This window comes from Lipotes vexillifer, unplaced genomic scaffold (genome assembly GCF_000442215.2).
Source record: "Lipotes vexillifer unplaced genomic scaffold, Lipotes_vexillifer_v1.1 scaffold371, whole genome shotgun sequence".
In the NCBI taxonomy this organism is placed as follows: Eukaryota; Metazoa; Chordata; class Mammalia; order Artiodactyla; family Lipotidae; genus Lipotes; species Lipotes vexillifer.
Window position 1 is genome coordinate 2,445,037 of NW_006786304.1, and position 18,666 is coordinate 2,463,702.

General features: G+C 41.2%; 1 protein-coding gene across 1 annotated transcript in view; it reads left to right on the plus strand.

The window, feature by feature from the left end:
• The first annotated feature begins 1,136 nt into the window (after positions 1–1,136).
• ZNF235 (zinc finger protein 235) overlaps positions 1,137–18,666 on the plus strand; it is a 29,813-nt gene continuing 12,283 nt past the window's right edge. Inside the window, exons 1-3 of the mRNA XM_007458562.1 lie at positions 1,137–1,151; positions 4,648–4,774; positions 5,546–5,641. Coding sequence (XP_007458624.1) covers positions 1,137–1,151; positions 4,648–4,774; positions 5,546–5,641 — 238 coding nt within the window. The remainder of the gene's footprint in view (positions 1,152–4,647; positions 4,775–5,545; positions 5,642–18,666) is intronic.

Below are 18,666 nucleotides of genomic sequence, written 5' to 3' on the forward strand. Positions count from 1 at the left end.
AGCATCTACTTGTCTGAAGCTGCAGGAGGGAATTCTGGCATTATTATACCCATTTATAGGTAGACTGGATTGAGGCACAGAGAGATTAATAACTTGCTCAAGGTTTACGCGACTAGTAAGTAGAAAGCGATAAGTAGAAATAACAGAATTTGAACCCAGGCATTTTGGCCCTGATGTCAGAAGCTCAGCTTCTCTGTACAGGGGTGTGGAATTGAATCTCGGACACAGAGTTTTGGGTGAAGTAGGAAAGGATAGCTTTATTACTTTGCCAGGCAAAGGGGACACGGTGGGCTCCTGCCTCGAAAAACTGTCCCCATGTGGAGCGGATAGTGGGAAGTTTTATAGTAATTGTTCAAGAAGGGCGTGATCAGCTCGTGGCCATTCTCCTGATGAGTTGGCAGTGAGGTAAGTGGGAGTCGGCCTCATCAACCTTCAGGTTCCAACTGGTCTGGGGTCTACATGCTTGTGGGCACCATACCATCATTAACTTCTCCCACCTGGAGGGGGTTTCAGTATCTGCAAAACAGCTCAAAGATATTGTTGTGTGTATCCATTGGTGGGGAAGCAGGACCTTGCCCCAAGGCTGCACTATTGTTTCTCTCAACTGTTTGTTTCTCCCTAGTCTCGCATCCCCTCCCTTCCCTAATGAACAGCTGCTTGAATCTGCCTTGAATCGGAACTCAGGGTCATGGAGGCTGAATGAAGGCTATTTCCTGTAGTCAAAGAAATGGGGGACACAGAAAGGCTTTGTGCCCAGGAGCCCCACAGGGCCCTGCTCGGTATCAGCCCCATTAAGTTGTTGGTACTTCCTGTCTGCCTCTCATTTCCTCTAACAGCCAGCCTCAGGAATACTCTGGGAGCTACAAGAAACACGTGGGTGAGGGCTGTTTATGGATTGCTCATGAACTAAGGCAGCTGGCCCAGGAGGCCCAGGGGAAGCTGGAATCCAGCCCCTGTTCTCGCTGGGTTATGTTGTCACTGCATTTGCCTAGAGAAAGGGGCCCCTCTTCCAGATCACACAAAGTACCACGTGGACTAGCACAGTTCCCAGTATCTCTCTCATGATGGCTTTCTTTCCCTTCCCCAGTTTTGCTCTCCCAGAACTTGGCCTTTCCCCAGCAGGAAGAGGAAAAAAAATGACCAAATTCCGGGTAAGTCAGGTTTGCTTTTCTGTTTCTTAAAATGACATCTCATTTCACAAAGACTGGACATATTTTTCTCCTGGAACCAAAGGCACTTGAGGAATTGTTGTATGGCGGCCCCTTGCTTTTTGTTTATTTCCACATAATGATGTGAAAATTAATAGATAATTTTTAAAAGTAAAAATGTTCCTATAATCAATTACACTCTAATATAAAACAAAAAGTTAAAAAAATAAAAAATAAATTCATTACCCCAAAAAAAACAGTTCCCACGTTATAAACATGTTTACAAATCAGTTTTCATTTTCTCACATTCCTTTTCATTAGTGTCTACGTGTGTTGATTTGTAATCACAGTTTTCAATACCATTTTGGATTTTTATTTTTTTTATTTATTTAATTTTGCCTTTTGGCTGCGTTGGGTCTTCGTCGCTGCGCGTGGGCTTTCTCTAGTTGTGGCGAGCAGGGGCTACTCTTCGTGGTGGTGCGCGGGCTTCTCATTGTGGTGGCTTCTCATTGTGGTGGCTTCTCTTGTTGTGGAGCATGGGCTCTAGGCACGCAGGCTCAGTAGTTGTGGCGCACAGGCTCAGTAGTTGTGGCTCACGGGCTCTAGAGTGCAGGCTCAGTAGTTGTGGCACACGGGCCTAGTTGCTCCGCGGCTTGTGGGATCTTCCTGGACCAGGGCTCGAACCCGTGTCCCCTGCCTTGGCAGGCGGATTCTTAACCACTGCGCCACCAGGGAAGCCCCACATTTTGGATTTTTTAAATTGTATAGCTCCCACAACTTAAAAGGTCACATCATTTTCCATAGTTCACCTAGTATTTTTTTCTGTTATCCATATTTATGTGGTTTATGAATTTTCCCATTTTAAGATGTTTGCAGTGACCGTTTTCCTACATATAACCTTTCTTCCCAAACAGGAATTCTGAGAGTTCTGCCATTTTCTTCCTAAACGTTTGGGAACTCAATTGTTTTCTCACGGGGAGCCTCACGTTTTGTGGCTGGAATGTGTCTAAAGCATGGTTTCGTGCAGCAGAGTCCAGCTGATACTGAACTAAGAGAAAATAATTTTGTTTTCAAACAAGAACTAGATTCTTTAATTCTAAGTTACGCCACGTATGTATTATAGTTAAGTATCTGTTTTGTTCACTGCCATGTTAGTATATTTTAAAGAGGTACACACTGATTTTGAAAAGTCTAGTAGCAGCAGGGACTTGCCAGGCGTTTACTTCATGAAGCAGCTGTGTAAGGATATAGATGGTCTTATCTGCATTTTAACAGAAACAGATTTGTGAACTTTCAGATACCTGTGAAAATCCACTCAGTTCCCAGCTGACACTAAAGTTTCCATTGCCCGAGCCAGGACTTTCAGGTGTCCAATGAGGATGAGTGGAGAGACCCAGAAGAAGAGACTGCTCCACATGGGGCCCTGAGGCCACGTTGTATGTATGCCTGGTGTGGCTGGAGAACTCCAAAAATAACACTGCCCTCAGTTTGTTCCTTTTCTTAGTGCCTGTCTCTTCTTTGCCAGATGTGTCAACTAGTTGTTTAATACACATATGCTCAGGACTCCAGTCAGAACAAATGTCGAGATGGGCTAAGTCTTTAGAGAAATAACTTTTTTTTTTTTTTTTTTTGGCTGAGCAGCTGTGGGATCTTAGTTCCCTGGCCAGGGATTGAACCCGGGACCCTGGCAGTGGAAGCACCGAGTCCTAACCACTGGCCTGCCAGGGAATTCCCTAGAGAAATAATTTTAATTGTCATAAAGGAAAACACCATATGCTAAGGCATGAGACACAGGAAACAGGAGTGAGGGGTGAAGGTGGGAATTTATACATGCTCGAAAAGGCTTAATATTCTTCATAGGAATCTTACTGATGCATCAGGATGCAACAGGATGCAACAGGCTTACAAGCAAGGCAAATGAACAAGCGATATGTGGGGGGAAAATATTGAAAGGGATGTTTTGATGAAGTTAAATAAATGGAAATTTTAAAAAAGAGCTGTTTTTATCACTTACCAAATTACCCAAGATTTAAGAAGTAAGATAGGGCTTCCCTGCTGGCGCAGTGGTTGAGGGTCCGCCTGCCGATGCAGGGGACACGGGTTCGTCCCCCGGTCCGGGAGGATCCCACATGCCACGGAGCGGCTGGGCCCGTGAGCCATGGCCACTGAGCCTGCGCGTCTGGAGCCTGTGCTCCGCGACGGGAGAGGCCACGACCTTGAGAGGCCCGCGTACCGCAAAAAAAAAAAAAAAAAAAAAAAAAAAAAAAAAAAAAAGAAGTAAGATAATGTCCAGTTTGGGCCAGAGTATGGAGAATCAGGAACACTTTTGATCTGTGACAGGAAGAGTTAATTGGGAGAATTGCCATTTTACTAGCAAAGGTGCATATTTTCTTTGACAGTGCAGTTGCCAGTTCTTGGAACTTAGCCTAAGGAAATAACCAGACAAGTTGGCTAAGATCTATGTGAAAATGCGTTTTTTGCAGCATTATTAGTAAGTTTAAAATCTTAAATTATTGTATTGTTAATTATTTGGAATGGTAAATGTATATTTTTTCACTTTTATGAAATACCATGCAGCCATGAATAATGATGATAATAGTAATAGTGATGGCTGACATTTTTTGAGTATCTAACATGATACTCCCTGGAGGTCCAAGTGGTTAAGACTCCACGCTTCCACTGAATGGGGCACAGGTTCGATCCCTGGTCGGGGAACTAAGATCCCGCATGCCGTGCAGCGAGGCAGGGGAAAAAAAAAAGTGTTAGATATATCCTAAACCCTTCGCATATTCTCATTTAATCCCATCAAGTACCTATGATGGTGTGCCCTTGTACAGATGGGGAAATTGAGGTATTGAGAAGTTATTGAGGTATTGAGACTTGTCCAAGGTCACAAAGGTAGTAATGGACAGAGCCTTAGAGTGTGAACTGAGGCAGTCAGTCTCCAGAGCCTGTGCTCTTAACCTTGACACTGAATGCTGCCACAGTTGACAGGTACAGTGTGTACCTGGGACAGAATGAACTACCTACCTGCCCCCACGGAGGTACTGAAGGCTGTTTAGATTGGCAGTCATTGACAAAATAGTGGTACTGCCCAGTGAAAGAAGGAGAGAGGCACTGTTATTGTAAATACCATTGGGACTAAATTAACTCAACATTTCATACAAAATTTGGCACTTTCAGTGAAATTGTAAAATGTGTGTATCCCTTGATGTAACCGTGACAATTCTAGAGAGACAGCTATATAAAGGGCACCATGTTGCACGTATATAAGGTTTTAAGATTTTTTCTTATTGTTCCTTCCTCCACCGACCCCACCACTCCAGCATCTTTGGTGTGACTGTGGAAGGGGAAGAGGAGACGGTGTCCTAAGAAGAGTGGTTCAGGTCGCTTAGAATCTGGAACGGCCTCCCACGTGCCTCCTCCACCTTCCCAGTGCTGCCCTGCTCCCAGGGGCAGTTGCTTGTAAGATTAAGGCTACATGTGTTTGGTGTCGTAGGAGGCGGTGACCTTCAAGGATGTGGCCGTGACCTTCACGGAGGAAGAGCTGGGGCTGCTGGACTCCACCCAGAGGAAGCTGTACCGAGAGGTGATGCTGGAGAACTTCCGGAACCTGCTCTCAGTGGGTGAGGACGGGCGCCCTCCCTGTGACTTGGCATCATCCCCCATGGGCAGGGTTTCCCAACCTCGGTACTACTGCCTTTTGGGGCCAGATGGTTTCTTTGTCATGGGGACTCTCCTGTGCATTATAGGATGTTTAGTAGCATCCCTGGCCTCTGCCCGTGACTTCCAGGCTTTGGGACTCCTTAGTGACCAGAGTTTTCCAATCCCTTTGGAGCATAGAGACAAGATGTTTCTAGTCTTTGTTCCAAGGCAAACGTTTGTCTTTTGTAACTGCGCTATAAGTGAACAGTTGAGCTTGGCTGCACCTGGCTCCTTATTTCATATTATATCTTTTTTTTCATCCCAATCTCCTGATTTATCCCTCCCCCACTTTCATACCTTTTTAAATTTTTTTAAATTAATTTTTATTGGAGTATAGTTGCTTTACATATATCTTTTTTAAATTGGTGGGTCATGATCCATTGGTGTGGCATGAAATTAATTTAGTAATAAGTCTTGTAATAATGTAGAATAAAGAACGGTGCACATCGTAGCAATAACTGCAGCGCTTGCAGTAAATATATTGAGACTCTGCAAAGGACATGATGGCACAGGTCATTTAGTCTTTTGTTTCAGTGATTCGTGGGGTAGTCACGTGTTTCTAATGAGAATGTATTTCTCACAACAGGTCTGATCAAAAATGTTCAATAAACTTTGGGGGAGGTGCGGAGCCTTCCATCATGGGATTGGAACCAAAATTGTTCAGTACTTTTTTCCCTTTAATGTTTTCTCAGGGCACCAGTCCTCCAAGCCAGATATGATATCCCAGTTGGAGAGAGAGGAAAAACTTTGGATGACGGAGGTCCAGACTCAGAGAGGTGGGCATTCAGGTGAGGACCTCGCTGCCAGAGTCCCATTATCCTGCCTGTGTTCTGGATCATCTGTCTCTTCTCTGTACAGCAGGCAAAGAGGCCCTTTGAAAACCTCAGTCATGTCACACTCCTCTGCTTCAGGCCCTCCCCTGGCTCCCCATTTCACTCGGAATAAAATCCAACATATTTAAGGTGCCCCTGAGGGCCTGTAGTGGTGTCCGTTCACCCAGCCTTAACAGTCTGCATTTTTCTCCTGTCATTTCCCCCTGCCTTGCCCTCTGCCAGCCCCACTGGTTCCTCAAATATGAGGATTACGCTTCTGCGTGAGGACCTTTTCCTCTCTTTTCTCTGGCTGGGAGGCTGCTACCCCACAAACCTCCAACCCCTCTCTCTTATTCATTCATGTCTCTGCTCGGAAGTCCAACTCACCTACAGCCTTCCTTGACCACCCCTTTTAAAATACCATCTTCACTCCATCACCTTCATTTGTATCTAAGTACTACACCTCCAGACTTCCTAGTATATATATTTTAATTGTAGAAAAACATAACAAAATTTATCATTTTAATCATTTTTAAGTATACAGTTCAGTGGCGTTAAGTACATTCACATTGTGCAACCATCAACACTATTCATCTCCAGAACTTTTTCATCTTCCCAAACAGAAACTGTCCCCATTAAACAAGTCCTTGTTCTCTCCTTACCCCCAGGCCCTAGTAACCGCTGTTCTACCTTCTGTCTCTGTCATACAGTATTTGTCCTTTTGTGTCTGGCTTATTTCACTTAGCATGGTATCTTCGAGGTTCGTCCATGTTACAGTTGGTCAGAATTTCCTTTTTTAAGGCTGAATAATACTGCATTGTATGTATATAGCACATTTCCTTCATCTATCGATGGACATTTGGGTTGTTGGCAACCTTTTGGTTATTGTGAATAATGCTGCTGTGAACGTGGGTGTCCAGATATCTGTTTAAGTCTCTGCTTTTCATTCTTTTGTGTATATACCCCGGGTAGAAATGCTGGATCATGTGGTAATTCTCTAATTTTTTGAGTCACTGCCATACTTTTTTCCATAGTAGCTGCAGCATTTTACATTCCCACCAGGAATGCAGAAGGGTTCCAGTTTGTAGCATCCTCGCCAATACTTGTTTTTTGTTCGTTTTTTATAGTAGCCATCCTAATGGGTATGAAGTGCTATCCCATTGTTTTTGATTTGTATTTTTCTAATGATTCGTGATGTTTAGCAACTTTTTATATTCTTATTGGCCACGTGTTTATCTTCTTTGGAGAAATGTCTATGCAAGTCTTTTGCTCATTTTTGAATCAGGGTGTTTGTTGTTTTTAGGAGTTCTTTGGGTATTTTGAATATCCCTCATCAGGTATATGATTTACAAGTATTTTCTCTCATTCTGTGTGTGGCCTTTTTACTTTATGGAGAAGGTCTTTTTTTTTTTTTTTTTTTTTTTTGTGGTACGCGGGCCTCTCACTGCTGTGGCCTCTCCCGTTGTGGAGCACAGGCTCCGGACGCGCAGGCTCAGCGGCCATGGCTCACGGGCCCAGCAGCTCCGCGGCATGTGGGATCTTCCCGGACCGGGGCACGAACCCGTGTCCCCTGCATCGGCAGGTAGACTCTCAACCACTGCGCCACCAGGGAAGCCCAGAGAAGGTCTTTTAATGCACAAAGGTTTTAATTTTCATGATGTGAAATTTGTCAATTTTTTTTTGTTGTCGCCTGTGCCTTTGGTGTCATATCTAAGAAACCATTGCCAACTCCAACGTCATGCAGCTTTTACTGTTTTCTTCTCGGGGGGTTATAGTTTTAGCTCTTATGTTTAGGTCTGATGCATTTTGAGTTGATTTTTGTATATGGTGTAAGGAGGGGTCCAACCTCATTGTTCTGCATGTGAATATCCAGCTTTCCCAGAACCATTTGTTGAAAAGATGGTCCTTTCCCCCATTGAATGGTCTTGTCCCCCTTGTCCAAAATCATTTGACCATCTATTCAGTGGTTTATTTCTGGGCTCTCTGGTCTGTTGCCTTGGTCTGTTTGTATGTCTGTCTTGATGCCTGTACCACACTGTTTTGGTTAGCTTTATGAGTTTTAAAATCAGGGTGTGAGTCCACCAACTTCTTTCTAATTTTTCAGGATTGTTTTGGCTATTTGGGTTCCCTCGAGATTCCATGTGAACTTTAGGATGAGTTTTCCTATTTGTGTGTTGGGATTTTGACAGGGATTGAGTTGAATCTGTAGATCCCTTTGAGTAGCATTGACAAAGTAATATTAGATCTCCCTGTCCGTGAACATGAGATGTCCCTCCATTTTTTTAATGTCTTTAATTTCTTTTACCAGTGTTTTGTAGCTTTCACTGTACAAGCCTTTCACCTCCTTGGTTCATTCCTAAGTATTTTATTCTTTTTGACGCTATTGTAAATGGAATTGTTTTATTTTGTTTTCAAATTGTTCATTGTGTATAGAAATGCAATTTTTAAAAATTGAAGTATAGTTGATTTACATGTTAATTTACTGCTGTAGAGCAAAGTGATTCAGTTACACATATATATATGTTCTTTTTTTAAAATATTCTTTTCCATATGGTCTATCACAGGGTACTGAATATATCAATAGTTCTCTGTGCTATATAGTAGGACCTTGCTTTTTATCCATTCTATATATAATAGTTTGCATCTGCTAATCCCAACCTCCCACTTCATCCCTTCCCCACCCCTCCACCTTGGCAACCACCAATCTGTTCTCTGTGTCTGTCATTCTGTTTCATAGATAGGTTTATTTTTTTATAGGTTCATTTGTGTCATTTTTTAGATGCCACATATAAGTGATATCATATGGTATTTGTCTTTCTGACTTTGCTTATTATGATAATCTCTAGTTCCATCCACGTTGCTGCAAATGGCATTATTTCGTTCTTTTTTATGGCTGAGTACTATTCCATTGCATACATATACCATATCTTCTTTATCCAGTCATCTGTTGATGGACATTTAGGTTGTTTCCATGTCTTGGCTGTTGTGAATTGTGCTGCTGTGAACATAGGGGTGCATGCATCTTTTTGAATTGTAGTTTTGTCTGGATATATGTGCAGGAGTGGGATCGCTGGATCATATGGCAACTCTGTTTTTAGTTTTCTGAGGAACTTCCATACTGTTTTCCACAGTGGCTAGAAATGCAAATAATTTTTGTATGTTGACATTGTATCTTGCTACTTTTAATTCATTTGCTGGTTTTAACAGTTTTTTGTGTGTGGAATCCGTATTCCCAGCCAGGCAGTCATCTTCTCTGCCATTTCTCTTATCCTCTCTGCCCCTCTCCCCTGATATTTAAATAATCACATGACCTAGGTGAAGTTTTCTGGTAGACATTTCAAATGTGATATTTATAGACGTCACAGATGCAGCTGTGTAGACAAGGAGATTCTGTGTAGGAAAAGAGAAGAAATTACTGAAATGAACCTTTTGCAATTCTGAGTAAGTTGAATTTGTGTAATTTGGTATTACTCTGAACTCATTTATCCTAAGTATTAGAAGAAACACCTTGGGAATTCCCTGGCAGTCCAGGGTTAGGACTCTGCACTTTCACTGCTGAGGGCCCAGGTTCAATCCCTGGTTGGGGAACTAAGATCCTGCAAGCTGCCCAGCATAGCCAAAAAAAAAAAAAAAAAAAAAGACAAAGCACCTTATGCATTTAATCCTTGCAATAGTCCTGACCACCTGGGTGATTATCTCTTTTTTATGGGATGAAACTTATGCCTTTGAAAATGTCATATAGCTTGTAAGTGGGTGAGTCAGGCCTTAAAGCCTGTTTGCTCTTAGTAGAGGCACTGATTTAAACCTGTTAACATTTTTGTGGACCCCCAAACTGCCAATTTGCCATTTTCCTGCAAGTGCAGCACCTACTACAGAAGTGGAAGAATTTCAAAAACGTATAAAACGTAGGAAGTTAGTTAACCCTAAAATTGTGTATGTGCTTCATTAAGATAATCATGTAATAAACCACCAACCTGGGGGCATACGTGATAAAAAAAAAAATGATCTAATGGGATCCCATGTGTAACCCCACAGTTGAGTTCAGTTTTAACATTCATCATCATGTTTTTTATTGAAAATTGAACTGACGATTTAAAAAGTTAATTCTCTGCTTCTCCGCCTTCCCCACATACACACACCATCTGGATGATCTGGTTTTTCTCCTTTCCATGGCTTTAAACGTTTTATTTTGGAAATATTAAAATGCAAAAGTAATGAAAATAGTATAGCATAGTCTGTATATTCATACTGTCTCAGCAGTCGTTGCTTTCTGCCATTCCCGTTTTACGTATCCTCCCACTCCTGTTTTTGCTGGAGTATGTCACATCACCCACAGATACATCAGTGTCTGTCCACAGTAAGAACTCACCTCATGCCTATCCTATGATCAGTATGGATGCGTGTATATTTATTTTTACTTTGGGTTATATCCAACATGGCATTGTTTATTTTGCTGTCAGATTGTTCCTGCTTTGACCATTGGCAGCTCTTTCAGGTTGGCTCCTATACCCCTGTGCCTCGCCCCATCCTTCTGTTTTTGGAGCGTTTCCTTTCCTTCTGACTCTACAAAGTCCTCCTTGTCATCTTGTATTTTTCTTACCCAGCCTTAGAATCAGCCATCTGCTCAAGGACTCCTGGTTCCTTTTAGTGGAGAATGGTATAATATTTGTGCACTAATCAAAATGCTTTTTAGTCAAAATGCTTCTTAATCAACCTTACTGAGAAACAACTTACATAAAGTAAAATTCACGCTTTTTGAAAATTTATAATTTGAGAGTTAACAGAAATGGTACGTAGATAGTGTAGAAAGTTCCTGCAGATGCCTCACCTGGTTTGCCCATTGTTAACACCCTACCTGACCAAGGTAAAGTTGTCAAAACTACAAATTGCACGTTGGTATAGTACTTTTTTTAAAAATCTAATTGGCCCTATGAAGCAATTCTTTTTTAATTTTTTAAATTTATTGAAGTATAGTTGATTTACAATGTTGTGTTCATTTCTGCTGTACAGCACAGTGATTCAGTTATATGTATACATTCTTTTTCATTATGGTCTATCACAGGATATTGAATATAGTTCCCTGTGCTATACAGTAGGACCTTGTTGTTTATCCATCCTATGTATAATAGTTTGCAAGTAGTTCTTGAATAGAGCAGCATTCTACCTAGCAATTACAAGGGTCCCCCAAGGAGCTGTACAAAATGGAAGTTTTTTTATAGGCAGAAAGGGGGTGGGGGAAGGAAGTTGTTAGCAAAAGAAAAGAAATGTTTTAGGCCAGCTCATCTTTTTAGGGAGGCATGCGTCTTCTTATGCAGGTTACCTCACTGGTGCTGATGTGGAGATTTCAGAGTGTCTGTTTAAAGGTCACCTTCCTGAGAGGGGTTGAAACTGCAATTATGTCTTGGTTTGCTGTCATGGGGGCAGATGACCCCATTTGGGGCTTGTTATTTCTTAACCTTTCCCCCTTTTAATCAAAGTCTCAACTTATCTGAGAGATGTCATCAAAATGTAAGGCATTAATGCCATTCTCCGCTACTGCCGTGTGATTCTTGCAACTTTGTTGATCCCTGACATGGAGTCCATAGGTCGTGGTTTTATTTAATCCCTGTGACATTCACAGGTCATGGGTTCCAGATACATAATCCTTAAGTCAGTCACTCTTCTTCCTTTTCCTTGTAAATTTTTTTTTAAATGTATTTATTTTATTTTTGGCTGCATTGGATCTTCATTGCAGTGCGCAGGCTTCTCACTGTGGTGGCTTCTCTTGTTGCGGAGCACAGGCTCTAGGCATGTGGGCCTCAGTAGTTGTAGCATGTGGGCTCAGTAGTTGTGGCTCGCGGGCTCTAGAGCACAGGCTCAGTAGTTGTGGTGCACGGGCTTAGTTGCTCCGCGGCATGGGAGATCTTCCCGGACAAGGGCTTGAAGCCGTGTCCCCTGCATTGGCAGGTGGATTCTTAACCAGTGCACCACCAGGGAAGCCTCTCTTCTTCCTCTTCTGATGTTCTCATCTTAGGGAAATCATATGCTTGGCAGTCAGCAGCTGTGAACACGCATTTAAAGCTTTTGAGAGAATCCCATGAGCCAGAGTGATTTTTTTTCTTTCTATAACTATATGCAGGATAATTCCCTCTGTTTGGATATGCTTGGAACCATGGTCCCCAAGACCCAAACCAGTCAAAATCAAGTAAGTCAAAGAAATGCCATTGAAAGAGTCTTTTCTTTTTAAAAAATTTAAAAAAATTTTTTTAACATCTTTATTGGAGTATAATTGCTTTACAATGGTGTGTTAGTTTCTGCTTTATAACAAAGTGAAACAGCTATACATATACATATATCCCCATATCTCCTCCCTCTTGCATCTCCCTCCCACCCTCCCTGTCCCACCCCTCTAGGTGGTCACAAAGCACCGAGCTGATCTCCCTGTGGTATGTGGCTGCTTCCCCCTAGCTAGCTATTTTACCTTTGGTAGTGTATATATGTCCATGCCACTCTCTCACTTCATCCCAGCTTACCCTTCCCCCTCCCCGTGTCCTCAAGTCCATTCTCTACATCTGCGTCTTTATTCCTGTCCTGCCCCTAGGTTCTTCAGAACCTTTTTTTTTTTTTTAAGATTCCATATATATGTGTCAGCATACGGTATTTGTTTTTCTCTTTCTGACTTACTTCACTCTGTATGACAGTCTCTGGGTCCATCCACCTCACTACAAATAACTCAGTTTAGTTTCTTTTTATGGCTGAGTAATATTCCATTGTATATATGTGCCACATCTTCTTTATCCATTCATCTGTCGATGGACACTTAGGTTGCTTCCATGTCCTGGCTACTGTAAATAGAGCTGCAAGGAACATTGTGGTATAAGACTCCTTTTGAATTATGGTTTTCTCAGGGTATATATATGCCCAGTAGTGGGATTGCTGGGTCGTATGGTAGTTCCATTTTTATTTTTTTAATGAACCTCTATACTGTTCTCTGTAGTGGGTGTATCAATTTACATTCCCACTAACAGTGCAAGAGGGTTCCCTTTCCTCCACACCATCTCCAGCATTTATTGTTTGTAGACTTTTTGATGAAAGCCATTCTGACTGGTGTGAGGTGATAATCTCATTGTAGTTTTGATTTGCATTTCTCTAGTGATTAGTGATGTTGAACATCCTTTCATGTGTTTGTTGGCAATCTGTATATCTTCTTTGGAGAAATGTCTGTTTAGGTCTTCTGCCCATTTTTGGATTGGGTTGTTTGTTTTTTTTGATATTGAGCTGCATGAGCTGCTTGTAAATTTTGGAGATTAATCCTTTGTCAGTTGCTTCACTTGCAAATATTTTCTCCCATTCTGAGGGCTGTCTTTTTGTCTTGTTTATGGTTTCCTTTGCTGTGCAAAAGCTTTTAAGTTTCATTAGGTCCCACTTGTTTATTTCTGTTTTTATTTACATTTCTCTAAGAGGTGGGTCAAAAAAGATCTTGCTGTGATTTATGTCATAGAGTGTTCTGCCTATGTTTTCCTCTAAGAGTTTTATATTGTCTGGCCTTACATTTAGGTCTTTAATCCATTTTGAGTTTATTTTTGTGTGTGGTGTTAGGGAGTGTTCTAATTTAATTCTTTTTTTAATTACTTATGTTATTTATTTTATTTTTGGCTGCGTTGGGTCTTTATTACTGTGCATGAGCTTTCTCTAGTTGCGGTGAGTGGGGGCTACTGTTTGTTGTGGTGCACAGGCTTCTCATTGCGGTGGCTTCTCTTGTTGCAGAGCACAGGCTCTAGGTGCACAGGCTTCAGTAGTTGTGGCTCACGGGCTTAGTTGCTCCGTGGCATGTGCTATCTTCCCAGACCAGGGCTCAAACCCGTGTCCCCTGCATTGGCAGGCAGATTCTAACTACTGTGCTACCAGGGAAGTCCCTAATTTCATTCTTTTACATGTAGCTGTCCAGTTTTCCCAGCACCACTTATTGAAGAGGCTGTCTTTTCTCCATTGTATATTCTTCCCTCCTTTATCAAAAATAAGGTAACCATATGAGCGTGGGCTTATCTCTGGACTTTCTATCCTGTTCCGTCGATCTATATTTGTTTTTGTGCCAGTACCATACTGTCTTGATTACTGTAGCTTTGTAGTATAGTCTGAGGTCCGGCAGCCTGATTCCTCCAGCTCCGTTTTTCTTTCTCAAGATTGCTTTGGCTATTCGGGGTCTTTTGTGTTTCCATACGAATTGTGAAATTTTTTGTTCGAGTTCTGTGAAAAATGCCATCAGTAGTTTGATAGGGATTGCATTGATCTGTAGATTGCTTTGGGTAGTATAGTTGTTTTCACAATGTTGATTCCTCCCATCCAAGAACATGGTATATCTCTCCATCTGTTTGTATCATCTTTAATTTCTTTCATCAGTGTCTTATAGTTTTCTGCATACAGATCTTTTGTCTCCTTAGGTAGATTTATTCCTAGGTATTTTATTCTTTTGTGTTGCAATGGTAAAGGGGAGTGTTTCCTTAATTTCTTTTTCTGATCTTTGTTAGTGAATAGGAATGCAAGAGATTTCTGTGCCTTAATTTTGTATCCTGCTACTTTACCAAATTCATTGATTAGCTCTAGTAGTTTTCTGGTAGCATCTTTAGGATTCTCTATGTATAGTATCATGTCATCTGCAAACAGTGACAGCTTCTTTTCCGATTTGAATTCCTTTTATTTCTTTTTCTTCTCTGATTGCTGTGTCTAGGACTTCCAAAACGATGTTGAATAATAGTGGTGAGAGTGGACAGCCTTGTCTTGTTCTTGATCTTAGAGGAAATGGTTTCAGTTTTTCACCATTGAGAATGATGTTGGCTGTGGGTTTGTCATATATGGCCTTTATTATGTTGAGGTAAGTTCCCTCTATGCCTACTTTCTGGAGGGTTTTTATCATAAATGGGTGTTGAATTTTGTCAAAAGCTTTTTCTGCATCTATTGAGATGATCATATGGTCTTTCTCCTTCAATTTGTTAATATGGTTCATCACATTGATTGACTTGCGTATATTGAAGAATCCTTGCATTCCTGGGATAAACCTCACTTGATTATGGTGTATGATCCTTTTAATGTGCTTTTGGATTCTGTTTGCTAGTATTTTGTTGAGGATTTTTGCATCTATGTTTATCAGTGATATTGGCCTGTACTTTTCTTTCTTTGAGACATCTTTGTCTTGTTTTGGTATCAGGGTGATGGTGGCCTCGTAGAATGAGTTTGGCAGTGTTCCTCTCTCTGCTATATTTTGGAAGAGTTTGAGAAGGATAGGTGTTAGCCCTTCTCTAAATGTTTGATAGAATTCGCCTGTGAAGACATCTGGTCCTGGGCTTTTGTTTGTTGGAAGACTTTTAATCACAGTCTCAATTGCAGTGCTTGTGATTGGTATGTTTATATTTTCTCTTTCTTCCGCATTCAGTCTCCGAAGGTTGTGCTTTTCTAAGAATTTGTTCATTTTTTCCAGGTTGTCCATTTTATTGGCATAGAGTTGCTTGTAGTAGTCTTTCATGATCCTTTGTATTTCTGCAGTGTCGGTTGTTATTTCTCCCTTTTCATTTCTTATTCTGTTGATTTGAGTCTTCTCCCTTTTTTTCTTGATGAGTCTGGCTAATGGTTTATCAATTTTGTTTATCTTCTCAAAGAACCAGGTTTTAGATTCATTGGTCTTTACTATCATTTCCTTCTTTTTCATTTATTTCTGACCTGAACTTTATGATTTCTTTCCTTCTGCTAACTTTGGAGTTTTTTTGTTCTTCTTTCTCTAATTGCTTCAGGTGTAAGTTTAGGTTGTTTGAACTGTTTCTTGAGGTAGGACTGTATTGCTATAAACTTCCCTCTTAGAACTGCTTGTGCTGCATCCCATCGGTTTTGGGTCGTCGTGTTTTCATTGTCATTTGTTTCTAGGTATTTCTTTTTAAGATGTTGGGGGTAGGAGTTTATTAATTAATTATTTTTGCTGTGCTGCATCTCCGCCTCTGTGCGAGGGCCCTCTCCAGTCGCGGCAAGCAGGGGCCACTCCTCATTGCGGTGTGCGCGCCTCTCACTATGGCGGCCTCTCGTTGCAGAGCACAGGCTCCATACGTGCAGGCTCAGCAGTTGTGGCCCACGGGCCCAGCCGCTCCGCGGCACGTGGGATCCTCCCAGACCAGGGCTTGGACCCATGTCCCCTGCATTAGCAGGCAGATTCTCAACCACTGCGCCACCAGGGAAGCCCACTAGGTATTTTTTTATTTCCTCTTTGATTTCTTCAGTGATCTCTTGGTTATTCAGTAGTGTATTGTTTAGCCTCCACGTGTTTGTATTTTTTACAGATTTTTTTCCTGTAATTGATATCTAGTCTCATAGCATTGTGGTTGGAAAAGATACTTGATACGATTTCAGTTTTCTTAAATTTACCAAGGCTTGATTTGTGACCCAAGATATGGTCTATCCTGGAGAATGTTCCATGAGCACTTTAGAGTGTATTCTGTTGTTTTTGGATAGAATGTCCTATAAATATCAATTAAGTCCATCTTGTTTAATGTATCATTTAAAGCTTGTGTTTCCTTATTTATTTTCATTTTGGATTGGTGAAAGTGGCGTGTTAAAGTGTCCACTGGTGAAAGTGGTGTGTTAAAGTCCCCTACTATGATTGTGATACTGTCGATTTCCCCTTTTGTGGCTGTTAGCATTTACCTTATGTATTGAGGTGCTCCTATGTTGGGTGCATAAATATTTACAGTTGTTATATCTTCTTGGATTGATCCCTTGATTATTTCATAGTGTCCTTCTTTGTCTCTTGTAATAGTCTTTAAAGTCTGTTTTGTCTGAGAATTGGTACTCCACCTTTCTTTTGATTTCCATTTGCATGGAATATCTTTTTTTTCATCTCCTCACTTTCAGTCTGTATGTGTCCCTAGGTCTGAAGTGGGTTTCTTGTGGACAGCATATATATGGGTCTTATTTTTTATCCATTCAGCCAGTCTGTGTCTTTTGGTGGGAGCATTTAATCCATTTAAATTTAAGGTAATTATTGATATATATGTTCCTATTACCATTTTATTAATTGTTTTGGGTTTATTATTGTAGGTCTTTTCCTTCTCTTGTGTTTCCTGCCTCGAAAAGTTCCTTTAGCATTTGTTGTAAAGCTGGTTTGGTGGTGGTGAATTCTCTTAGCCTTAGCTTTTGCTTGTCTGTAAAGGTTTTAATTTCTCTGTCGAACTTGAATGAGATCCTTGCTGGGTAGCGTAATCTTGGTCATAGCTTTTTCCCTTTCATCACTTTAAATACGTCTTGCCACTTCCTTCTGGCTTGCAGAGTTTCTGCTGAAAGATCAGCTGTTAACCTCATGGGGATTCCCTTGTATGTTATTTGTTGTTTTTCCCTTGCTGCTTTTAATATTTTTTCTTCGTATTTAATTTTTGATAGTTTGATTAATATGTGTCTTGGCATGTTTCTCCTTGGATTTATCCTGTATGGGACTCTTTGCACTTCCTGGACTTGATTATTTCCTTTTCCATATCAGGAAAGTTTTCAACTATAATCTCTTCAAATATTTTCTCAGTCCCTTTCTTTTCCTCTTCTTCTTCTGGGACCCCTATAATTCGAATGTTGGTGTGTTTAATGTTGTCCCAGAGGTCTCTGAGACTGTCCTCCATTCTTTTCATTATTTTCTCTTTATTCTGCTCTGCAGTAGTTATTTCCACTATTTTATCTTCCAGGTCACTTATCTGTTCTGCCTCAGTTATTCTGCTATTGATTCCTTCTAGAGAATTTTAAATTTCATTTATTGTGTTGTTCATCATTGTTTGTTTGCTCTTTAGTTCATCTAGGTCCCTATTAAATGTTTCTTGTATTTTCTCCATTCTGTTTCCAAGATTTTGGATCATGTTTATTGTTACTCTGAATTCTTTTTCATGTAGACTGCCTATTTCCTCTTCATTTGTTGGGTCTGGTGGGCTTTTACGTTGCTCCTTCATCTGCTGTGTGTTTCTCTGTCTTCTCATTTTGCTTAACTTACTGTGTTTGGGGTCTCCTTTTTGCACGCTGAAGATTCGTAGTTCCCTTTGTTTTTGGTGTCTGCCCCCAGTGGGTAAGGTTGGTTCAGTGGGTTGTGTAGGCTTCCTGGTGGACAGGAGTAGTTCCTGTGTTCTGGTGGATGAGGCTGGATCTTGTCTTTCCGATGGGCAGGACCGCGTCCAGTGGTGTGTTTTGGGGTGTCTGTGAACTTATTATGATTTTAGGCAGCCTCTCTGCTAATGGGTGGGGTTGTGTTCCTGTCTTTCTAGTTGTTTGGCATAGCATGTCCAGCACTGTAGCTTGCTGGTTGTTGAATGGAGTTGGGTCTTAGTGTTGAGATGGAGATCTCTGGGAGAGCTTTCGCCATTTGATATTTCATGGAGCCGGAAGGTCTCTGGTGGACCAATGTCCTGAACTCAGCTCTACCACCTCAGAGGCACAGGCCTGACACCTGGCTGGAGCACCAAGACCCTTTTGGGAAGTCTGAGGTCTTCTGCCAGCGTTCAGTAGGTGTTCTGTAGGAGTTGTTCCACATGTAGATGTATTTCTGATGTACTTGTGGGGAGGAAGGTGATCTCCATGTCTTACTCCTCCACCATCTTGAAGCTCCCCCCTCCTTTTTTAAAAATTTGTTTGGAGTCTTGTTGATTTACAATGTTGTTAGCTTCAGGTGTACAGCAAAGAGATTCAGTTATACATACACATATATTCATTCTTTTTCAGATTCTTTACCCATATAGGTTATTACAGAATACTGAGTAGAGTTCCCTGTGCTATACGGTAGGCCCTTGTTGGTTATCTATTTTATATATAGTAGTATGTGTATGTTAATCCCAGGCTCCTACTTTATCCCTTTTATCCCCCACGTTTCCCCTTTGGTAACCATAGGTTTGTTGGATTTTAATTTATTCATTTTTGGCTGCGTTGGGTCTTCGTTGCTGCGTGCAGGCTTTTCTCTAGTTGTGGTGAGCGAGGGCTACTCCTTTTTTTTTTTTTTTTTTTTTTTTGTTTTT